This window comes from Myodes glareolus, chromosome 5 (assembly GCF_982192425.1).
Source record: "Myodes glareolus chromosome 5, mMyoGla1.1, whole genome shotgun sequence".
Classification (NCBI taxonomy): Eukaryota; Metazoa; Chordata; class Mammalia; order Rodentia; family Cricetidae; genus Myodes; species Myodes glareolus.
The window spans coordinates 104893115-104919105 of record NC_142030.1 but is presented as its reverse complement, the minus strand read 5'-3'; the positions used below and the strand labels follow the sequence as shown (position 1 = coordinate 104919105).

The 25991-nt window shown below is 39.1% G+C and overlaps 1 protein-coding gene and 1 pseudogene across 6 annotated transcripts in view; one reads left to right on the top strand and one right to left on the bottom strand.

Moving 5' to 3' along the window:
- Positions 1 to 25991, bottom strand: part of Epb41l5 (erythrocyte membrane protein band 4.1 like 5) — a 119736-nt gene that overhangs the window by 62231 nt on the left and 31514 nt on the right. For 5 of the 6 annotated variants that reach the window (XM_048443812.3, XM_087906598.1, XM_085688360.2 and 2 more), the window contains exons 12-16: positions 25207 to 25376; positions 23464 to 23570; positions 22122 to 22149; positions 14997 to 15036; positions 14508 to 14623 (exon numbers count right to left, since the gene is read on the bottom strand). In XM_048443812.3, the coding sequence (XP_048299769.2) occupies positions 14508 to 14623; positions 14997 to 15036; positions 22122 to 22149; positions 23464 to 23570; positions 25207 to 25376 (461 nt within the window). Of the gene's footprint in view, positions 1 to 9736; positions 11617 to 14507; positions 14624 to 14996; positions 15037 to 22121; positions 22150 to 23463; positions 23571 to 25206; positions 25377 to 25991 lie in introns of those variants that run through there. The other variant, XM_087906599.1, reaches the window with a different exon arrangement.
- On the top strand, positions 24145 to 24626 carry LOC125406753 (large ribosomal subunit protein eL30 pseudogene; annotated as a pseudogene).

Genomic DNA, 25991 nt, shown 5'->3' with positions numbered 1-25991 from the left:
AAGGATAGCCTGAAAAAAAATAATGGTAGCACTATTATGAGGTGTGGCCTTCTTGGAGGAAGTGTGTCACTGTGGGAGTGGGATTTGAGGTCTCCTATGATTAAGATAAGTGTCATAGCTCACTTCCTGTTGCCTGCGGGTCAAGACATAGAACCCTCAGTTTCTTCTTCAGCACCAGGTCCGCCTGCATGCTGCCATGATGGTAATGTACTAAACTGAAACTGTAAGTCATCCCCAACTAAATATTTTCCTTTCTAAGAGTTGCTGTGGTCATGGTGTCCCTTCACAGCAACAGAAATGCTGAGACTGTCACTCAGCAGAACCAGATGGTAAGATCCCATTGCTGTAGACACTATACACTCAAATTGCAGTGTCTTGAGAAATCAAGCTGGCACTGACCTGGGATCTCCTGCTCTCTGTTGGCTAGCTTGTATAGTGCCAGAGGTGCTACGTAGGACACGAGGGGAGAAAAGTCATCTACAGTTTTACCCTGTGGTAGACCCTGCATGCTATAATATTGACCCACTACACAATTATTGACCACTAGTGCATTAGTGATATGAATGTTTTGGGAGTAACCAACCTCTTTCTGATTCAATTTGAGGGCTGCTCCACATAAGAATTCCATGACTGCTACTGCAAACCTATTCAGAACCCCAATACAATAGCTGCCATATCACAGACCCGGAGAATCGACGTACCGTTAGCTTGTTAGATGGACATATTGCCAAACTGCCTTCTAAATATTTGTGTTCAATTATACCCATAGATTTGTGCTGCTTTCAACTTTAATCAGCACAGCTTATTTTTACAGTGGGTGGTGGCTAAAATAGAAATAACTGATCAAAATGCTAAGATTAATTGACTGTTGAGTGTATGGTCAGAAACAGAACATCTATATGGATCCAGAGAACCAGAGGCTGGAGAAGAGTGCTGTAAAATGATCTTTTCCAGACACCACGCAGCTGTTGAACTCTGCGGGTACTCATCAGCATTCCCCCATGAATAAGACAGGGCCGTGGGCTCTCTAGCTGTGGAGCTACTGGTAATGAGTGGCTGCTGGAGGAGGAGTCACTGTTCATCAGGGACATAGACTTTGGCTAATTTTCTTGTCATTCAGTAAATAACCCACACCCATGTAAGCAAACCTAATTAAACACAGTAGGTTATTATCATTTTAAAAAATAGGAACCCATTGGGAAGAGGGATTCCAGGAGTGGGAGATAAATGGAGTGGAATAAAAATATATTATATAAGAAAATTTCAAAGAATAAAAATTGTATTTAAAAAAAATCCTGAAAATGTTGAAATGAATTCTATGAACTTTAAGGGCAGAGTGGCATTTAGCAATGCAGTCCAAAAAGCAAGCGACGAGAGATGAGTCACTGCAGTCAGATGAGCAAGAGCAAGACTGGCAGAAACTCAGAAGTGGGAGAAATGTTTGCCAATGTGAGGATTCGTTTTAGATGTTGAGGAAAATACTAGAAGGGCTGAGCAGAGGGTAGTAGGATCTAAGTTATGGCTGCAATGGCTACTGAAGGGAAAAATCAAATAATCAATAATGGCTGGAGTCAGGTAAGAGGCAGATACCAGGACAGAAAACTGAAATGGGGTAGCAGAGTAGAGATGGTAGCCAGTGTTGGATTCTGGACACATTTTGTTAACTCATATGATTTCCCAGTTCATAAGTGTGAGACAAAGAGGAGAAAGGTGATATTTAGTATGCATGGCATCTGCAGAACCCTGTGCAATCCAAGGGTTCTGATTCAAAAGCTCTAGCCAGGAACTAAAGCATACTGACAACAGGAGAGGAAGAACCGTGATCTGTCAAGTTAGGAAAATCTGTAGAGATGGAAAAGCTAGTGAGGTCAAAAGACCAATTGCTTAATTTGAAATTCTTAAATCTGGGATGCCACAGTATCACAATTTCCCCCTAAAATCCATGGTTTCAATCTAATCATATGCAAAAATCACACGAATCCAATCTGAGGGCATTCTGATTAAAGGTGACATGATGCAACATGGGACCTTGCATTAGATCCTGGAACATTGTGTAAAGACTAGCAAAACTTCTCCATCTCAGAAAGCAGCAATGGTAATTTTAGGGGTTTTCTGTTAGGTGTGCACACATGCTTGTGTAGAGGTCAATGAACAACCTCAACTAGCTGGTGATGGGTACCAGGAATCTTCTTGTCTTCACTTCTCCAGCACTGGGATTACAACTGAAAACCACTAACATCTGGATTTTTAAAAACATGGCTTCTTGGAACTGATCTAATGCATGAAGCATTACCAACTGATTTCCCCAACCTAGTAGGAAAAAGAAAAAATAATGAGGGCTGTGTGGGAACTCTCAGCAGCATCTTTGCAACTCTCAGTAAGCCTAACATTATTTCCAAATACTTTTTTTAAAAATGAAATACCTATAATATGTAAATAAAAATGCCAAACAGGCAGTATGACATATCTGGAAATAAAGAAGCACAGACTCACGAGGCAAATGAGAAACTATAAGCATATACATTACCTTTTCATTTTTTTGTGTGTGTGGTATATGCATGTACCATGTGTGCACATGTAGAAGCTAGAGGAAAACATCTGGTATTTTCCTCAGTCACTGTTCACCTTATAGCCTTTGCAACAAGGTTTCTCACTAACCCTGACTAGGTTATCTAGCCAGCAAGTCCTGGGACTCTCCTGTGTCTCCCTCCATTTCTCTTGCACTGGGTTTTAGATATACACCATTATATTCCAATTTTATGTGGATGCTGGGGATCCAAACTCAGGTTCTCTTGTTTGGACATCAGCACTTTACCTGCTGAACCATTTCCTTAGCCCCATAGATAGCCTTTAATATGATAACACTGGACGAAATTACCTACAGTGAATTCATACAAAAAAGGTCCTAAACAGTTTATAGGGCTAGGCAGGGGAGGAGGACTGGCAAAGGGAACTAAAAATATTAGGGAGGTTAGGAGACAAGAGAGTGATGTTCTTAAGTGAAAGTATTTCATGGGGAAGAGAATTGGTTCCGAATGCTAATAAATTTCACTGTAAACTGATTGTGGGTAGAGAAATGTAGAGGTCACCTGTGAACCAACCAAAGCAGTTCGGCAGAGGCTGCATTAATATGCACTTCCTAAAACTAGGTTCCGATCTCTTACAAAACATATAATACAGTGATCAAGACAGCACTGTCTACTGGAAAGCCACTGTTAATGTATGTGAATTTATTCCGCAGTGTTGTACTCTTGTGCAGCCTGCAGCCTGCATGATCCTATCTAGTCCTTTGTGTCAGGGACAAGTCCAGCTTGGCTTACAGGACGAAGAGAATGTACTGAGTAGACAGCTCTCTGGAGGCAAAGGATTCGCATTACTAGTATAACAAAGAAATGAAGCAACAGACAAGAATTAAGGGAGGTTTCTTTTAAAATACTCTAACAGGGTATTTTTGTGCTGATGGAATATGCCAGTTGAGAAAAATCTGCTAGCACAGAAGGTAGAATACAGAACAGAGGACTCACTGGGGCACTGACAGGAAAAGCAAAGGAGAGATTTTCGAACAGACACGTCCACTCAGAGTGTGAGTGCATAGTAGAGCTGACTGCTTAGTTTCTTAACAAAACAGACAGGACAGGACAGGACAGGACAGGACAGAATAGAATTGAATTCAGACTTTAAAATGAGGAGGCCATTATGGCTTGAAAGAGGAGAAATACCACCCCAGTCAGTACAATGAAGAATCACTTTAGGGAATGTGATTGGGGTAACAGGCAGCAGTGAACTCTGTGGCCACACTCCATTAACATGTAACTCCATTAAAAAATGTCATGTAGGGCTGGAGAGATGGCTCAGTGATTAAGAGCATTGATTGCTCTTCCAGAGGTCCTGAGTTCAATTCCCAGCAACCACATGGTGGCTCACAACCACCTGTAATGAGGTCTGGTGCCCTCTTCTGGCCTGCAGGCATACATGGAGGCTGGACACTGTGTACATAATAAATAAATAAATGTTTTTTAAATGTCATGTATATTTCATATTCACCATCTAGAGGCACAGCTGGATTTAACCAAAAGTAAACAGAGAAAGGCCAAGAAACTTTAGGACATACAAAAAAAGTGAGTATGCATAGAGAAGGGATAATCAAAGAGGCATTTTGATTGGCATTTAAATAAGGACAGAGAGGGTTCACTAGCAAAGCACTTGTCCTGCAAGCCTGATGACCCGAGTTTCATTCCTGGAAGCCATATAAAGATATAAGGGGAGAACTAACTCCCAAATGCTGTCCTCTGACCTCCACATGTGAGTCATGGAAGGTATTCCTAAACTTGCAGACAAGAATATTTATTAAAATGTATCAAAGACTTGGTATGGCAGTACACGCCTTTAATCCCAGCACTTGGGGAAGCAGAGGCAGGTAAACAGATCTCTGAGTTCAAGGCTAGCTTGCTCTACACCAGTGGTTCTAGACCTTTCTAATGCTGTGATCCTTTAATACAACTCCTCACGTTGTGGTGACCCCCAACCATAAAGTCACTTCACTGCGACTTCATAATTGTGATTCTGCTACTGTTATGAATTACAATGTAAATATCTGTTATGCAGGACATCTTATATGCGACCCCTGTGAAAAGGTCTGATGCCTAGAGGAGTCATAGTCCACAGGCTGAGAATCACTGCTCTATACTGTGCTCCAGGAGAGCCAGGACTACATAGAGACCCCCACCTCAAAAAAAAAATATGATTTTCAAATATTTTTCACTTAAAAACTTAAAAATGAATTCCCAAGACCTCTTTAGTCAATCAATTCATTTTTTTTTCTGGGTCAATAGTCACCACTTTTCCAGTTCATCAAATACTTTTGTTTGTTTACTTGTTTTTTGAGGCAAGTCTCATGCAGCTTAGACTAGCTTTGAACTAATTCACTATGTAGCACGGGATAAACTGGAATTCTGGATCTTTCTGTTTCTATCTCCCAGGTGCTAGATCACCATATTTCAAATTGTTACTGCTTCAAGAGGATTGTGAAATCTGAATGATAACCTGGATACACATAATTACCCAAATCCTCCCTTGTCTTTCCAAAGACCCCCCAAGGAAGAATTAATGCAATATATTAAATCTAGCTTTTCAAACTCCTAGAGACTATAATTAACTATGAAGCCCTAAAGTTCCATGGCTGGACTACAAGCAAACCTATGCTATGTGAAAATGGCCCATTTCTGAATGACACTTTACACTCTGAGGTGCTTTGCATAATATCCCAGTGCAGCCACACTAGCTCTACAGATGCGGCAAGCTAGTAACCACCTTCCTACTATTAGCCCCTAGTTTATAAACAATGACTAGCACCTGAAGCAAGATAGTTACTAAAGAATATTCAATTTGTTGCAAATCCTAATCACAAACTGATGCACCTACATTCTTCTTTATTAAAATTAGCTAAACCAAAACTTTTTTACCCAACAACAGCAACAAATAGAATTACTGCTGTTGAATCTATTTTTAAAAAGGAGGTGGAAGTTTATTATGATACTCAAGAAGTCTTCAGTCCCAATCCTTGGAGAATGTTGCTCTCTAAGTCAGGTTATCTTTTTCCTGCCAGGATAAACACAATGCTGGCCAGTTGTCAGGAACACATTGTAAAAAGCTCACACAAGTTCTGCCACCATCTGAGGCCACAGCTAGCTGCTTCTTGGGAACACAATCTTAGGTAATCAATTAGTTAAAAAAAACGTGAGAACAAGAATGTGTTCTCAACTCCCAGTTGAGAACAAGGTCACAGACTGCTCCTCATCATCTTTAAACAGACGCACTGCTCAAAGCTCAAAGTACAAGTACTAACCAGCTACAGGCAGGAATCAATGAAATGATATTTAACATATTGTATGTGGAAAGTGGTGTGCTTCATGTGTTTGTTGATTTTTTAAAAATTAATTTGTGTACATGTGTGTGTTCCCTGCCACTATGCGGAGATCGGAGGACAACCTGTATTAATAAGTCCCAGGGATCAAACTCAGGTTACTAGGTTGGTGGCAAGAGCCTTTAACCTGCTCTCCTGAATCCTCCCCTTCTCCCTTCTCTCTACCCATCTCCCCTTACACCCACCCCCCCACACCCCCATGCTCCCAAGTTTTGCCTGGCAATTTTGTCTTCTTCCAATATCCAGGAGGATAACTATATAATTTTCTTTGGGTTTTGATTCTACTGCATGGACTGACTTTGTGGGAGCCTGGTTTGTTTGGATGCTCACCTTTATAGACCTGGATGGAGGGGGGAGGACCTTGGACTTCCCACGGGGCAGGGAACCCTGACTGCTCTTAGGAGTACAAAGGGAGTGGGAGGGGTGGAGGGGAAGGGAAAAGGGAGGCGGGGAAGAGGTGGAAATTAAAAAAAAAAAAAAAAGAACCTTTAACCTGTCTTTCTGGGCACAACATCATAATTTCTACACCAACAAGATTAATATTCCAAAGTCAAGCCTTTATGCCAAAGCATTTTACATGTGAGTGCTTATAACAATTCTGGAAGAAAGACATAATTAATGCTGTGTATAATTTATATTAAAATATAAGAAGGATTGGCAAGACAGCTCAGCAGGTAAAAGAACTTGCCTTGCAAGCCTGGTTGGTAAGCAGAGCTCAGGTTCTAGGAACCACATGAGGCAGGAGGAAGTGACTCCACAAAGTTTTTCTCTGACCTGCACATATACCATGGAATGCACACACAGTAACAATGAAAAATAAAACTAAAACCTAAGAGAAACATTAAGTATTACTGGTACCAATGTTTTATTTTTATAAATCTATATAAGCTCTAATATTAAGAATAAAATAAATTCATGCAATGTGGTATTTTCAAATCTAATGTCTAACAAACTTAAAATTAGTGGCATTGGAAATCTGTTAGGAAAGAAGAGCTTGTTGACGGAAAGGCAGGAGTACCAATGTTTGAGCCCATCCCAGCCCGTCAGAACAATCATTTCCCAGCCGCTGTGGTTCACGTTTGTGACTACAGACGGGCAGGAGTGAGGCCAGGCTCCTGCACAGGAAGCACCCTTATTTCTCTTGAAAGTCAAGACTCAGGACTCTCCTAGCAACCTCCTCTAGCTACTGATTTGGCAAAATGGAAAAATAAAATTGTCACAGGACCATACAAAAGTCATCTAGCAGTGTTAACAAATCAAAATCACCACATCAATCAAATGTCTAGTAAATCTCTCTGTAGTAAAGCAGAGAAATAAGCTGTGCATGTGGCTCAGTGATGGGTCACTTACCCTGGGCAAGGCCCTGGCTTCAATTCCAGCACTGGGAGGAGGGCATACAAATTAACTGTGTTACCCTAAAAGACAAGCTGCCTCACAGTTTATATAGTACAAACACTAGTATAATTTTCATCATCTTTAAACAGATGCCACCGCTCAAAGTACACTTAGTATAAAGTTCAGTTAGTATAATTTTTACATCATATATATGTTCTAATATGCTGACATATTTACATAGTAACTTTTACATGTCTGGTAATGTTAACAATTAACAATCTCCACTCAAGAGTTTAACATTTTATGGTTGGCCTAACAACACTTTTCTGTAAGTGTGCACATTGGGGTGCATGTTTGTGGGTCACTTCTCTATAAAAAGATGTTTTTACTTTTGTGTATTTTGTACTGAACTGACCTTGAACTCCTGTTCCTGACTAAGTACTGGGATTACAGGCTTGTGCTAGCACTCTCAATTCATTATTTGAATTAAGCTGATACAATATTAAAATGTTTGTATATTAGCTGCTTTAAAGACCGGTGTATTAGTTTATCCTCAACGTCTAGCAGCCCTGGTGACTGACAACACTTGGATCTTATTGAGTCCTTTGTGCTGACTACAAGAGACCCAAGAACCCTTCCTCTTTCGAGTGGCCTTCTTCAGGACGTGCTTCAGGACATAAGCGCTTAATGCTTTCTGGCTGCAATGGGGAGCATGCAGATAAGAATTGAACTGGTTGTTCTTGAATTTCTTGTAAAATAAATTATTTTTACAATCTTCGAATTAAAAAGAATAAAAAAACAGGCACAGTCAAAGATTTCTTCTGTAACTTCATTTAAAATGTATATGTGATTAGCATTTTAAGATCAGAAAAATGAGATCATACTTACAGACAAGTAAAAATCTAAGAATTTTGTTTTTTTTTTATGAGGGTCTAAACTCATGGCAATCCTCCTGCCTCACCCTCTTTCATGGATGAACTACCATACCTAGCAGAATAATTTTTTTTAATATTTATTTGTTTATTATGTATACAGTATTCTGTCTGCAGGCCAGAAGAGGACACCAGGCTTCATTACAGATGGTTGTGAGCCACCATGTGGTTGCTGGGAATTGAACTCAGGACCTTTGGAAGAGCAGGCAATGCTCTTAACCGCTGAGCCATCTCTCCAGCCCCCAGAATAATTTTAACCATAAAAGAATGATCACCAACTCATTTATGAAGATCACTAGTTTTTCTTTTTCAACCACACCATCTATAAAAACACCACAGAAATGTCAGCTATATTCACTAGAACCAGCCAAACACTGCTCCATACACAAACATGGGGCTCTGTGCTGACAATTCCCTTTCATCAGAAGGACAACACCATAGCATGTGCTCTGGAAGGGTTCTCTAGTCTAGAAGATGTATTTATTTTGTGACATTGAAACAGGGTCTATGTTGCTTAGGTTTGTTTCAAACTCCCAGGCGTGAAGGAACCTTCTGCTTCAGTCTTCAGAACAGCTGGAATTATATGTGCAGGTTAGCTTCAAAAATCTTAGTTTTCATGAAGTTACTTTTATTTGTATGTGTGCACACATAGTTGTCAAAGAGCAACTTGGAGCAGCCCCTGTCTCCTTCTACCACGTGGGCTCCAGGGTCAAATGCAGGGCGTCAGGGTTAAGGACGCGAGGCTTTACCTTCTGAATCACTCACTCTCTACTTCAAGTCTAAGACTCTGGTCCCTGAACAAACAGTACAACGAGAGTAGACGTTTATTTACCTGGGCTGGACCACTGGTAAACCCTCGCTGCCACAGAAGCGCGAGAGCAGGTATTCACAGTGCAGGTTCGATAGCCCATATCCAAAATTCTTGGAGCCAGAAATGTTTTCCAGTTCAGTTTAGATTTTCAAATATTTGCACGTGTACACACAACATGTACATGCATGCACACACAAATTATGGGATGGAACCTGAGTCATCTATGTTTCAGAGACGTGGCCTGACAGTTAAACAGATGGAATACTTTTGCTCTGCTTACTGCTGCCTTTAAACTGTAACCTGTAACAGGCAGGAAACTGTTACCATGTCAGTTCTCTGGCCACCTAGGATTTTAGACCAGAGACGATCTGCTTATCCATCTGAGAGCCAAAAGCACACAGGACCCTTAGGAGACATGAGCCTATTGCCCTCTGTCCTTTATCGTCTCTACTTCTTTTCCCATTAGAAATTTAACAATAATTATGTTATAACTAAGTTTCAAAGAATGAAAACCTACAATGTGATTCAGAACCATTCAGATCATACACTATTGGCTATCTCAAATTCTAAGAATAGAAATAGCTACCTCCATTATAAACTGAAAATATTACTCTTTGGTTGTAAGTCTTTCAGACTTCTAAAATTAAATATCCTAGGCGGAAGGCGTTCATTCTATCAGTGTCAGACCTCAGGTTTCAAGATTAAAGTTAGGTGATACTGAGCCATAAGACTTCATAAAGGAACAGACAAGCCTTTATTCATTCTGACTCACCTGTATTATGGAAATGCTAGTGCCTTTAATTATAATCATACCCACTAAGTCTTTTCGCAGCACAAAACAGAGCTTCTGTTCTTAAGACGTTATGACCTAAATACTTTTAAGGGGGGAAAACCAGCTGGAGTGATACACAGACATACATGCAGGTGAAATACCTATTCACACAAAATAAACAAGAATAAACAAGTCTCAAAAAGAAAAAACAAGCACCATAGAGAATATTTAGTAACTATAATCTAAACAAACAAACAAACAAAACAAAGCAAAACAAACCTCAGAGGACCATAAAATTAGTGCCTATTTAAAGCACTAGATAACGATTGGGCTATCTAACTCTTACTCAGGATTGTTAATATTTTGAACATCCATTCCATATATACCTATAACAAATTTAGGCAATGATCCCCTTATATGATGATAAAGCAGATCAAGACTTGCCCAGATTTCATGCTCTAAATGACACATTTAGACACATTTGTCTTCTACCAACAAGCCCTATTATGTCTGCATCGGGAACCTACTATCAAGTCCCATTGAAGTCGTCTTCCTTGCCCAGCAGGGAGAACCTGGTGCACAAAGCCAACCTCTGAGGTAAGCAGGACCAGTAAACAATAGGTTGTTTATAAAAAAGCTTCATTAGTTCAAAGTATCAACAGTTCTCAATATAAACCTTCAAATTTCTCCTTACATAAAGTTCAGAAACTTTTCCAAAATTTAAACTATTGGTAAGAAGAAATACTGCGTCTTTCCAGTAGGGTCTCAGTCATCAGAAATGGACCCTACCACCTAGTTTGCCTCCAATGAATTACACCAAAAAGCTTGAATTAACTACATTGCAGGTTCAAAAGACTGAAAGTGTGAAATATATGCAACTCATCTCAAAATGGTACCATTTTGACTTCAGAACTTTATTTTAAGGCTATATAAGGCCAGATTAGGAAAGTGTTACATACCTGGGTGATTTGTCAAGGACTTTCAATGAGAAAGAAAAAAGTTACGGGCAAAGAAAGCTTTCCGTTTTGTATTTGTTATAACCATTAGCTAGTAATGTAACCATTCAGTCTTATCTCTACACGAATCATACTGTTATTGCAATTTCTAGACCTGTGGTAACAAAATATATTTATTAAAAAATAAAGTTTAGTAAATTTTTATTGCAACCACAGGTACTTAGGGAAACTAAGGCATGGGTCACTTTAGAAAGCAGTATGTGAGAACAGTATTACTACAGCACCACAGGCTGGGACACCATGACTGATCATGGCTTCTTTTGGGTGTGCTTTCACTTTTTAAATTCTGTCCACTCAGATGAAATGAGGGAGGATGACAACTGACTGTTTACCACAAACATAACATCCTAAGAGATTCTCAGAGTGACACATTAAATGTTAAAATTCTGAACACCCTTTCCAAGGTCACAGTGGTACGCATCCCCTTTCAACACAGTAGTAACCCTGCCATCACCGGTGACAGCTTACAGCTTCTTCCAATCCCCTTCCCGTTTCACAGAAGCCAATTACAGCACTGTATAACTAGTGACTCAGTATGAAACAAATTCTCTCCAATACTCCTAATGGAATCAATCCTCTATAAACATCACAAAATACATTATCAACCTGGATGGCAGAGTTCCATGGCCTAAAAAGGTGTAACAGCTCATATCTCGGTCATGGCTGCACGGCCAGAAAAATGAGCATCATGGTGGGTTCCTGCATTCTTCACATTGTGCTCATGAACAAAGTCAGTGTAGTTTCTATGTGCAGTCTGGGGTGGGGGCAAGGCCCTTGTGCTCCACTGGTTTCCACCACGCTGACAGCAGTCACTGGTAGCAGACAGCCTAGACGGTTGAGGAGTGGGAGTACAGTTAGTCAACAGAACAGAACATGGATGTGGAACGGAGAAAGGCCATGTGACCAGCATGCACCACTATGGTGAGCAGTTAACATGCAACACTAACATTCAAGAATAGCAGAAGGGGAAATCCACACAGTTACGTGGTTCGTGTAATGGAAAGCACCAATACAAAAACACATGTAACTAGAATCAGTTAAGTGAATTAATTAGTGAAGGAAAGTCAAAGAGGGCAAAACATTCTGTTATCTGTCCCTGCTGTTGCTGGGACACTCTAACGTAGAAATGTTTGGAATTCTAGTGGGACAAAAATTCTAAGTGAGTTTTATTCAAATATTAGAAAGAATTCTACAGAAAGGCAAGGGCATATATGGAAAGGGCAATTATAAAAATAGTCTCCAAATTTATACGAGTATAATCCAGGAAATAAACTTCAGGAGCATTAAAAAAAACCCTTCCCTTAGACATTGAGCAAGTTTCTATCAGTGCTCCAAATGAACAATTATTGTCCTTTCTGTAATCAAAGTTCACAGGAGCACAAGCCGAAAGCAGCAGGCACAGATGAGCGCAGGAAGTGCCACAAGCACAGGGGACTTAGATGCAGTCTGGGGAGTCACAAGAGTCAGTCCTCCAGTAGAGAGAAAACACCTGCCACACTCTCCAGATGTGCAACGGGAGCACATCCTTCACACGACCAACACCGGAAAAGGGGTATTCCAAATACAAAAGGCAACTAAAATCTAGATTTTTTTTTTAAAAAAAAGTATTATTTTTCAAATTCTATAAAATATTAACTTAATTTTAAATCTTTTTCCTTGGGAAAACTAAAAAGGAAATTTTCAAAATAAACATGGAAGGTGTGTTATTTGCTTTTAACTATTAATATAATTTTATTTCCTTCTACTGAAATTCAACTAGCTCATCAGACATAATAAATAAACTTCATGACCCCTTGATGTAGAAATTAAATTTGGCTTGTGTTCTGGTTTACAGATGCCAGATTTCCTAAGTTCTATACATTTTTGTTTTTCGATAGGGTTGGGTCTTATCACACTGCCCAGGCTGGCCTGGAATCATGATGTACCTGCACCCTCTTCTCAAACACCAGGATTAGGACACGCTTTATTTTGTTTTGAGATAAGGTTACTTTGCTGCTAGGCTGGACTCAAATCCCAGGACTCAACAAAGCCTCTAGTCTTGCAAGCAGTGTCATTGGGCTTTTTGTTAATAAACAATTCGTGTATTCAAGTGATATGAAATATCTTAACAAACCCTAAGTTACTGACATATTAAATCATTCACCTAGCTATGGTTTCATTTAAGATACAAGGGGGGAAAATCTGAAGACCTGAACAGGAAATAGGCTTAAATTAAACTGGCCCTGAACTATCTGCTAGAAGAAAGATGTTCCACATGCTGTCCTGTCACCCAGTCACTTTCCAGACTTTGTGACCTCTTTCTAAAGGAGGACTGCTTTATGGCCCCTGAAATCTAAGCATGCAGACACAAAGAATGGGAGGCAGGATGCACTTTACAGAAGCCTGGAGAGTCACTAGCTATAAGACACGCTAGTGGGTGTCAGTTCCGTGCCCTGCTGATGTACTCTGAGGCTCATCAGGTTTTCAGGGTCATCTCCATTTCAGCAAAGGAACTGTCAGCACAATCACAGAGAGGAAGAGGGCACATGGCTGCAAGTTTTTCATTTTTCTTGAAACTGAAATCCAATATTCTCTCTAAAGGCTACACTAAAGGAACTGGTAATATCCAACAAATCAAATTAAGCAGACTTAAATATGTACTAATTAAAATGGAATTCAATAAAGACCTAGCATCATAGCACAGGAAGTAAACTAATCAGATTCTCGCTTGGTATTAAAGAAAGACATGCATATATTAAGACAGTTGAAGTCTGGATACTCTCTGTGTGTGACATCGGCCTCAGTGGCACATTAAAGAGATGGATTATAACTGCCTGTTGGGCTGCTATCTTCAGCAAGAAACCGAAACTTATAATATCTTAAAGAATAAAATTGTTCATCTGGAGCCCTTGTTTGTTACTTTTGGTATGCACATATGTATACAATTCTAAATACCCTATATCATATTCCCTGTATCATACCTATATATATGGAGAAAGCAAGGGAGAATATCCTCCTTAATTTTACTGCAAATTATCTGGAACTGAAATAAAACATACCCAACCATCACAGGCAAAGCGCCCTGTCGTTAGTTAAGCCAATGATACCAGTTGAAAGAGTACACAGCACAGACAGAGATAGTCACCAACCACTGCTGACCCACCACCATGAAGGAAGAGCTGGCTGCACAGAAAGCCGACCCAAACCTCGAGATCACCACAGAAACTCATTAGGTTTCAGGTATTAACAAACTAAGAGCAAGAGAAAAAGAGAAAAATCTCATGAATCATCTAAGTGCATTCAATAAATAGACACAAAGCTTGAACAGACGATATATCCACAGTACCACTCAGCCCAAATCATTTCCAAGGAGCCCTCCCCCAAGCCACAGCTTTCTAGAAAGGCACACACTGAACTGGTAAAACCCAACAAGCCACAAAGTATTCATATCTGTGTGCTTACATTTTATAAGAATAGCTTTACCTCTAGCTCCCCAAACTGGAATAGTTTTCTTTCTTCTTCTTTAGACTCTGACCTAGATCACATTAGTGAAAGTCGTCCCCCCTTCTGCACCCGAGCCCTTACGCTCACCATCCCTCTGCCTGCTCAGTCTGTTCCTTTTCAGCTCACAAATATGAATAATTGGTTTTCAATCATATTTAAAGTGCTTCAAGATTATAGATTAAAAGTTTAGAATACAATTATGCAAGCAATATTTTGGTTTAGGAAGTTAACAAACCATTTCCTGTCGTGTTGGTTTGCTGCAGAATTCTGCGGAAGATTCTCTATTTCCACCAGCACAGGACCAGAGGTTGAGGAAGGGAGAACAGGCACAGGAGACCTCACACCCCAAGCCTTGGTGGAAAAATGATAAAATGCATTTGTTTTGCATATATGTATGGTCAAAATCTAACAAATACAAATATTAACACCAAGAAATACAACATTAAAATGGAGTGCCATATATATAGTACATAAATGTAATGTAATCAAATGTTTAATTTTAATACACTAATTTTAGGTAATAAATGAACATTAACAATGTACTGATACTCCACATTTACAGACAGAAAATGTTTTACAAATCATCTGCTTTACTCACAGTATCTTAGTAAAACATGGACAATTGTTGGGGGTAAGAAATGCATAAAAGTTGTAAAATATCACACACTACAAAAATCCAATTAACTATGTGCTCTGGTGTTTTAGAAACTTACTATTGTCTTACCTGTTGGGAGTCATTATTCTGGGCTGAAGTATTATGAACACTATAATGAAAGAAAAAAACCTATTAAAAACCCTATATAAAAGAATTGAGGGAAGAAAGGGAGAGACCAATGTAATTAAAATACAATCTTAAAAAAAAACCTAACCAAACAAACATAATTAAAGACCCAAATAGAACAGAACTGATTACAAATTGTTTCCTTAAAATGTATGTAAAGGGGCTGGAGAGATGGCTCAGTGGTTGGGAACACTGGCTGTTCTTCCAGAGGACATAGGTTCAATCCAAGTACCCACGTGACAGCTCACAACTGTCTATAACTCCAGTTCCAGGGGATCTAACACACTCACACCAATGCGCATAAAATAAAATTTTAAAAAGTATGTAAAATAAATTCAACAAAGTCACACACATCTAACTGGCATGCTGAAGTTTGAAATAGTTTGCATAGTTTGAAATCTTTCCATGGAACCAACATCAGTAACATCTTGTATTTATAAGTTCACCATGTAAATACATATCTTAGATGTCTTCAAGGTATTAATCCATGCTTTGAAATTAAATCACTATATCACTGAGAAAATGAAATCCAAGCGCATAATTATGGAGTCATTTGGTAAGTCTGACATAGGTGTACACACATATATAAAGTTTACCTGTAATTTTACATTCTTTTATTTTAATGTTATGTATGTATAACTATAATTTTCCTTTTATCACTAATAAAATACAGCATTACAGAGTTAAAATACCCTACATATAAAATTCTACGTTATTATTCTTTCTTTCTTTTTTTTTTTTTTGAGACAAGGTCTCATTACATAGTCCTGGCTGATCTGAAACTTGCTCTGTAGACCAGGCTGGCCTCAAACTCAGATCTATCTGCCGCTGCCTTTGTGACACATGCCCAGAGGCTTTACTTTCTAAGATTATACATCCGCTACTCAAAGCAGCACTAATGACGTTTATGCTTTGTTTCTAGTGAAACTGTTGTGATGGTTCCTTAAGCTACACCTGCCATAGTCACTACCAGACACCTGTGTTTCAATGGCTATTTGTATTTTCCATATACACACATTTTGACTGTGCCTGACATTACCAGCAATCTTCAATACACGCCTATCGGGTGCCTTGAGCATTCCCATCCTAGTATCATTTATAGTTGGAACCTTCAAATTTCTCTCTTCCAGATCTCCATAAAGAGATTTAAAAAGTCTATATAACCTAACTCAGTCATTTTCAATCTTCCTAATGCTGTGACCCTTTAATACAGTTCCTCATGTTGTGGTGACCACCCCCACAACTATAAAATTATTTTGTTGTTATTTCATAACTGTAATTTTGCTGTTATAAATCATAAGGTAAATTATCTGATACACAGGATGTGTGACCCCTGTTAAAGGGTCTTCTGACCCCCAAAGGGGTCGTGACCCACGGGCTGAGACCTAACTTGTCTTCCTTCCCCTTATTTGACATTTTACAGTTTTTTTGGGGTGGGGAGGGGATGCTCAAGACAGGACTTTTTTCTGTAGCCTTGGAAGTCCTGGAACTTGCTCTGTAGACCTGGCTGTCCTAGAACTCACAGAGATCCGCCTACTTCTGCTTCCCAAGTACTGGGATTAAAGGCGTGTGCTTTTTTTAATTTTTGAAATTAATAATTCTATATTCTATTTTCACTTACAACTTGTACTCAAAGTAGTCAGTTTTATATAATTTACACAGAATTGTTCTAGTTAGCACGGATAATACCGTAACAGGACTTAAGCTTCATCAGAAACATTAAACATTTGCAAAACATCCTTTATTTAAGATAACAAGTATTTTAAAAGTTTTTTTTTTTTTTAAACATTTACTTTGTACGTGTTCTGAGGTCAGGACAACTGGCCACAGTTATCTCCTTCCAGCATACGGGACCTGAGAACTGCACCCAGGACATCGGGCTCTGGGGCAGATGCCTTTATCTTGCCCTCCACCATTTAAAACAAAGAAAACAATTCATTCTATTTTTATTTCTGTATGGGTATCCATGTGTACACCTGGATAGGGTACCTGAAGATCCCACGGGGCTGGAGTTGTAGGCAGTTGTGAGCTGCCCAATCTGGGAACTGGGAATCAAAATTGGGTCCTCTGAAGAACAGCCAGCATTCTTAACCACTGAATCTCAATTATTACTTTACTTTATTATTGCCTATTAAGGGTTCTGGATTTCCAAGAGACCCAAATTTGATTCCCAGCTCCCTCTTCCCTTTTTTCTAAGGAGTAGTGTTTGCTCTTCCCAGACTGCAGGATCCTGGTGAAAGTGACTTCCTGGTCTACACATTAAATCCCTTCAAGCCTACCTGGAGCAGAAGTTAGCCTCAATGAGTCTACGGTTCCTTTGTTACTTTCAAACATTTCTTTCAGCTAGGAATAACTTCAGTAACAACAAGAACAAAAAAATTCAAACAATTTAAATTTGAGAAAAACATCTTTCATAATAAGCCATATTAACTAAATCAAAACTACCTATTTAGATTATATGAAATGTAAAAAACATTATTTTTCTTATAATTTCTTAATAATTAAAAAGTAGGGATTGGGATGTAGTTCACTGGTAGAATGCTTATCTAGCATCCAGGAGGTCCTGAGTTTGATGTTTAGTACCAAAAACAGAAACAAAGCATCATTAATGAAGAGACAACTGAGGTTAATTCAAGACACTTGATGAAGGGAACTGTGTCCACACAAGATATCCCAAGACCAAGTTCTCAGCACTAAAGAGATCTATTTGCCCCCAGAGGGAAAAAGGACAGGGAATAAGTGACAAAGACAGGAGATAGAGAAAGGGAAAGGAACAAGGGGGGGAGGAAGGGACACTTGTCGCAGGTGTGGACAGACACGACAAGGACACGATGACACAGGACTGCCTCTAGATACAGGGACACAGACGTGGCCCACAGGGAAATGCTGGTTTATAAAGCAGAAGGGTGATACGATGAGGTGTTTAATTTTAACTGGGCATGTTAGTTAGTGTAGCCAAAGGGGCTTCTGATTGCTGGATTTTAATACTTTGATAGCTGGACCTTGGTAGTCAGCCTCAGAAAGAGGATGGCACCAAATAGGGGACAGACCTTATGGCTAGCTTCAAGAATGTAATCTATAAGTTTTTAGCAAGGCAGAGGGAATTGGGGAGAAGGGCAAGGCCATGTTTGCCATGTTCTGGCTGGCTAGACTTCATTTCACCTGAATTGTGAAATATATATTCAGAGCATCTTAGAGAAGGGCTTTGTAAAGGACCACAAGAAGTAACTGCCCCTTTTGCTCATATACAGCCTCCACTTAATTTTCACCCTCCGTCCAGGTACAACAGCATCTGCCTACAGTCCCACTGCTCAGTGAGAAGGAAGCTCAAGGAGGAGAGTCTCTTGAGTTCAGATCATGGGGCTAGCTTGTGCAGCATACCAAGGCCTCTTCATTTAGAAAAAGAACACAGTATTAGTAACCATGATCAACTATCCTTGAAAATACTACCCTTTCTTAAGGGTACTAAGTTTGTACTTTTAGTTCAAATTCACCAGGAGAGACTGACACCAGCAATTTACAAACATGCTATTCAAACTGGTACATTTTATGAAGCAGCAAAGAAAAAGGTCGAGAAATGTTTCAGGTCAAATAGTTAGACTATAAAAAAAGGCACTGTTCTCCATGGTTCACTGAAGCAAAACCATTCATGAAACAGAACGGCAAGGTCAAGAGCGAAGGGCATGCATGCCAGTCCAAACTCAGGTGTCCTGACACTGTATGAAAGAGAGGTGCCTAGTAACCTTCAGGGGGGAAATGAAGCTGTCTCTTCACTTAACTTCTGAAAGCCTACTATATATATATATATATATATATATATAAACACACACTTTAAGATTTATTAGGATTTATTTATGTGTAGGTGTCTGTGTGTAAGTAATACATGTAAGTGTATGTATCTTTGCAGACCAACTCAGATTATTTGGAGCTGTGAGCCTTTTATAACTTTTGGGATTATAATTATAATCACTTCTCCCTTATCTTTCCTCCCTCCCAAGGGTCATCATTTCTTTCTTTTCTTTTAATAATTTTTTATTTTAAATTTTTTATTCATTTTATATAACAACCACAGTTCCCCTTCCCTCCCCTCCTTCTTGTTCCCATACCTCCCCCAAATCACCCCCCAACCACTCCTCCGAAAAGGTAAGGCCTTCCATGGGGAGTCAACAGAGTCTAGCACATTAAGTTGAGGCAGGACCAAGTCCCTCCCTCTGCATCAAGGTTGAGCAAAGATCCCACAATAAGGAATGGGGTACAAAAAGCCAGCTCATGCATCAGAGATGGATCCTGAAGGGGCCATCATTTCTTAAGTAGCCTATTTCTGTTCTCTTCTAAAGTCAAAAGCATCACTAACGAAGAGACAGTGACATACATCCATAAAAGTGAAATTAACTCCAATTCTAGAAAAGAGACCATGTTTAGTATACTCACTATGCTCTGATTAAAAATCTGAATTTCAAAACACCTTAGAGAAGGGATTTTAACTTTACAAATAAAAACTTAATTGTTCCCCATCATGTCTCTGCTTAAATACTTTTTCTAGTTCTACTACTTTCATGATGCATCTTTAGGGTGAAATGTCATGTCCTAGTCTGTTTCAAGAGCAAGACACGATCAACAAACAACAAACACTATTTAAAAAACACGAAGAGCTAATATTCCTTCCCAATTTCCTTGCAAGTACAGCTTCTAAGCAATTAGAAAGAAAAACAAACAACCCAAAGCAGATAGCCCAGAGAGGCACAAAATTTCCTTTTTAATCTGAAGCTTTATAGCAGAAACCCCTGGCTCCCCATAACTCCATATTCATATTAGTCTCAACAGCATCGAGAGTACCTGTTCTAAGTGAAGAAAACTGTATGGAAAACTCACTGCCACTGTCAGCAGGAGTGCAACCCCTAGAGCCCACACGGTGCAGCACTCACCTCCACATGATACTGTGGGTCATGCATAACTACACATTAAACACACACTGCTACAAACTTAAACACACTAAATAAAAAGATAAATAAATGTAATAAAAATTTCTTTTAAGGTATGGTTGACTACTCAGTATCTGAAAATAACAAACCTCTTTTGAAGAATTTCAAATTCAGACAGATACCCACCCACACCCCACACAAGGGTTATGTTTGCTGATTTTATTACAACAGTTATTATATTTGTATAATATATAAAAATTTGTAACACATAGAATTACAATATAATTTATAAATTATAAAGTATGGTAATAGGCATTATAATAATTATTATGTGTCTTTTTGGAGACAAGGTCTTGCAAGAGTAGACCAGGCTGTCCTCAGACTCATCCACATCCAGATCCAGGACTCTGCCTCCCAAAGCTGGGATTAAAGCTGTGTATGCTTTGAATCTGATTGTTTAGTAAGCATTCTGGGAGACATCAATATACAGTTGTTTTTGAAAAGCATTATAACATATACTACTGAAATTAATGGAGCCATTATAATCATGTCTTTTAAAGGAACAATTAAAATGACTGAAATAATAATCAATATACTTTCTAACAAAAATAGATTTACAATATTCACACATATGGGGAAATTAAGCAATATATTCCTAAATAACTAACAGTTATAAGGAGAAATCGTGGATTAGAAAACAATATGGGATGAACCAAAAAAAGGCAAACGCAACATACCAAGAGTTACAGAATGCAATTAAATAGTGCTCGGGGGAACGTGACAGTTGGCCGCTTACGCCAGCTGTGGTAGTTCAAGCCAGTCCAGCAGTGTAGAAGGGCTGAAGCCCCAGGATCAGACTTCACATTTAGTCAGGGTACACAGCAAGCTGGAGATCAGTCTGCGTCTTATGAGACCCTGTCTCAAAAACTTGAAAAATAAACAAAGGTCTCAAACGACCGAACCCCACCTTAAGATCATACAAAGAGAACAAGAAGTTGGGTGTGGTGGTGTGGTCTTCTAAAGGTCGGCACTTAGAAGGTCAGGCAGAAAGACCACAAGTTTAAGGCTAATGTGGGGCGTCTAAAGAGCTTGTTTCAAACAACTAAGAAACAGGCTAGGCCTGGTAGGCAAGCAGTGAGTTCCAGGTCAGCCAGGGCTGAAAAATGAGACTCTGTCTCAAAAACAAACAGAAAACAAGAAAACCAAGAAGCATTCGGGGATGTAGCTCCGTTGTGGAGCACTTGTGTAGCTAGCATCCACTAGGTCCTGGGTAACAAAAAACAAAAAACAAACAAACAAAAAAAAAAACCAAGAAGGAAGGCAGGAAGAAGAGGAAGAAGTAGCCAGAGCAAACTAAATCTTAAGTAAGAAGGAACAAATAATAGAGCAAGAATTAACAAAAGGCTAACAAACTAACAAATACTCAGCTGGACTGACAAGAAAAAAGCGAGAAATCAGTTAGAAAGAATCAGGTACGGCATAATTGTCTTACAGAAACAAGACTAGAAAACTACAAACTACATTCCTAGGAATTAAGATAGGTTAAAAGAAATGTATCTACAAAAGGTGATTGAATTAATAATTTAAAAATCGGCCTAGAGATAATCCAAGTTAGATGGCTTTAGTAAATACTATCACAGTGTTAAGAAATTCATATCAATTCCTTACAAAAACCTCAAAAAATAGGAGAGAAAGGATTATTTACAAACTTATTCTGTGAGGTCATGAATTGCTCTCATATCAAACTGGATAAAGCGTCTAAGAAAAGCACAGACCAATACCTCTGATGAATATAGACACACAGATCAATAAATACTAGGAAGCCAGATCCAGTAACATGGTTGCATGAACTATATACCATGACTGAGTGTAATCCCATCTAGAATAAAATGGCTTACCTGCAAACCCACCTTTCTTCTTTGATGTTATCAATATGAATAACATTCTACTTCTGTAAACAGCTTAATTTTTCTGAATGTCAATTTTATCTGATGTTTCTTTGTTCCCTATTATCCTCCCAATACCTATGAAACTCTGACATTCGGCAAGACCTTCAACAAATATTTGTTTAATTAATGATAGCAACTATATAAAATATATGAATATGTAAATTGTCTCAGTTCCTACATTGCAAGGCATTACTCACCCAAGATCTTCAGGTTTTGTTGTGCTTGCTGACAAGAGAAAAGATAACATCTTATTAGTCCATCCTGCATGACAAATTGCTGTACTATTCAAAGTAAAACCGTGACTAACTGTGAAAACACACATAAGCCATGCTGCAGGTCAGACCAGTATCGCCAGCAACAGCCTCTTGTATTTTTCAAAAAAACGCTGCACATATTTTCTTTTGTTATGTGGACCAGAGTGTGTCTGTGCGTGGCTATGTGCACAAGAGCACAGGTCCCCCTGGAGCTCAGAAGAGAGCATCAGAACCCTTTGTGTTGAAGTTACGGGTGCCATTTGAGCCACTTGGGTCCAAATTTGGGTCCTTTGCAAGGGCAGCACACTCTCTTAACTGCTGAGCCACCTCTCCAGGATCGCCCTTTGGGCCTGATGATTCAGTCAGGTGAAAGGTCTCTTAAGTGGCTGGCTGCACTGCTTCTCTGATCTCTCAGCTTTCATCCCCTAATGTCTGACTCTGGGACTTATTTATTAAGACCAATTAGAATTCACATTACAGAGTTGAAGTATCTTAAGTGGCAGATGATATTTATGAATTTGTAAATATCTATGTATGACAGACATTGATAATTTAACAGTAATTACAGTATTGAACAATATCATCCACTCATTTTTATATTGTTTTACCGTGTGTCTCTGTGCGGGGTGTGTGTGTGTGTAGGTCAGCGAATAACTTTGTGGAGTCTGTTTTTTTTCCCATTATGTAGATCCTAGGGACTAAATTTAGGTTAATCAGATTTGACAGCACTAAAACATTTACAAAGTGACTTTATCTCACCAGTCTAATATGGAATAATTTTCACTGAAAAATTCTTTGGGGCTAGAGAGATGATTCAGAAGTTAAGAGTACTTGCTGCTCTTCCAAAGGACCTGGTTCAAGTCTCAGCATCTACATGGCAGCTCACAACTGCCTGCAACTCCAGTTCCAGAACACTGGCAAGGTTCATAAAACAGCATGCATGCACACATGCATAGACAACCCCCCAAATAAAAAATTTAATATATTCTTTACATGCTAAAATTAAAAAACCATTTAAGGGGATGAAGTGGCATTTCATCATGAGATTTGAAAGACAAGAGAGAAAATACTGCTTTAATGCAAACAAAAATATCGCTGAGAACATCAACGGAACTGAGCTTACTATTAAGATTAATCTCAGTTAATTATAGAAGTCATTATAATGTAGCTTATGAAGCTCATACAAGAACAGTTTTAATTAATTAAAAAGACTTAAGAAGACTCAAGCAGCCTCCTCTCCAGCAAACAAGGAGTGCTAGCACATGAAGACTGGCAAAGGACAAACCTTTCATCTGTAGGGTCCGCCGGGAGTATCGCTTGCTGGGCCTTCTTTCAAAGGAGGTCGATCTTCTTGCTTTGTTAGTTTTTGTGGTCTGATATTCAGTTTTTCCACTAAAAGAAATGAGGCAAGTCAACAGTAAGACAATCTAAGGCAATCAGGCAGAGGAGTAAGATGTTTGTACTCAGATTATCCCGCAAAGCATCCAAAAGGAAACCACTACCAATAGTTGTAATTTTTCCTCTTTACCAAAAAATTTCTTTTATCATCCAGGTTTTGGTAAAATATGTAACATTAATAATACAAGATTTCTCTTAAGCACATGTATCACCTACAAACATATTAAATCAGGAGAGAATGCCCATGTATTCTCTAATTTCCTATCCACATGAATCAATGTAAAAGTGTAATCCAGAACAAGATTTCCAGTTAATTCTCCTTTTGTGGTCCTACAGATTAAACCTCAGGTCTTATACATGCTTTCAAGCACTCTACCAATGAGCTATGTCCTCAGCCCTAGCTCCAGTTACATTTTCTATTATTTTCACAAAAAAAAAAAAATTCCAGAAATGCTTTTAAAAACTACTCTTGTACGTCTCTGGTTTCCAGCTAAGAAGAAAATGCTTAAAGTTACATTTTCTATTATTTTCACAAAAAAAAAAAAATTCCAGAAATGCTTTTAAAAACTACTCGTGCCTTTCTCGCTCCCCGGCCATCTTGGCGGCTGGTCTTGGTTGGGGCCTGTCCCGCACCTAAGGCAGGAAGATGGTGGCCGCAAAGAAGACGAAAAGGTCTCTGGAGTCGACCAACTCTCGGCTCCAGCTTGTTATGAAAAGTGGGAAGTACGTGCTGGGATACAAACAGACTCTGAAGATGATCAGACAGGGCAAAGCGAAATTGGTGATCCTCGCCAACAACTGCCCCGCCTTGAGGAAATCTGAAATAGAATATTATGCCATGTTGGCTAAAACTGGTGTCCATCACTACAGTGGCAATAACATTGAGTTGGGCACAGCATGTGGAAAAGTCTACAGAGTATGCACACTGGCCATCATTGACCCAGGTGATTCTGACATTATTAGAAGCATGCCAGAACAGACTGGTGAAAAGTAAAAAGTTTTCCTTTAATAAAACTTTACCAGAGCTCCTTTTAAAAAAAAAAAACAAAACTACTCTTGTACGTCTCTGGTTTCCAGCTAAGAAGAAAATGCTTAAGCACTCCTGACATGGGTAGAACAGAAAACATTAAGAACTATGTGCAGGACTTGCTACATCACTGGCATGGCCGTCCCTTCTTTAGTTGATTCCAACAGCACACTGAAGACTCAACTTGACCAGCTACTTGAACATAACAAGAACTGAAATGTTTCAAATTCATGGCAAAGGAGTCAGTGAAAGCAATTGGTTTTCAGGTTTCTAGAGAGCTACAGTATTATTTGTATTACTTCCCCATACAATTTTCTGTATGAATGCAACCTGTCAATGGAGAATCCACCTTGCTAAATAAATGTAAATTGTGGCCTGAATAGTGTATACAAAATGTGTCAATATATAAATCAATAATTGATTTCCCGTCTAGTTAAGAAATTATTAACAGTAACATTACTTCTTTAAAAATTTTGGTCAATAAGTATCTTTGACAACATACTTTATTTCTGTCTTTGTTCCTGTCTCAGTAAAATCAGTGCTGGTTTAACATTTCTGGCCTGTATGCAAGAGAGAGTAATGTCAAAACTTAGGGAAATTAACCTATATCTAAATCGTGATCCTAGTCGAATGAATCCCGATCGATGAGAACTCTTTTGGACAGGTCCTCGGAGACGGAAGAAGGCATGGTGCTCCACTGCACATTTCCATAGGTGTTTGCAGGCCTTTGGATGATCTAGTCTAAAGACAAAGGTATGCTCTTGTTCTTTACCCTAAAAAAGACAAACCGGTGTTTATTAAGTCACATCTTCTATTTCTGCAATACAAATACAACTATACCAATACCAAAAGGCAGCCAAGCATGTGGTGAATGTCTGTAATCCTAGTAACCAGGTAAAACGCCGTAGGCCAGGGCCAGCACTGCATACATAGTGAGCGCCAGGCCAGCTAGACAACAGAGACCTTGTGTCAAAATAAATCAGTGCAGAAAAGTAAATAATAAAGTTGCAGGAGAGATGGTTCAGTGGTTAAGAGCACTGCTCTTTCAGGACATCTGCCTGGTTCTCAGTACCTGCATCAGACAGCTCACTGCGGTCTCTAAATCAAGCTCTAGGCCATCTCATGTCTCCAAGGTCATCTGCACTGACCACCCACCCACACACTACACAAATAATTAAAAATAAAATAAACCTTAAAAAAAAATCTAGTTTGCTATCTGAAACTTTTGGGGGATGGGCGAGTATGGTGCTGGCCACCCAGTCTTGTCATATAGGTGGGAGCTTCAGGTTTAGTAGAGACCCTGTTGCAAAACATTAGGGTGGAAAGTAATCAACACCCAATATTGGGCCACACAAACATGTACACACATGTGCACCTCCACGCACACT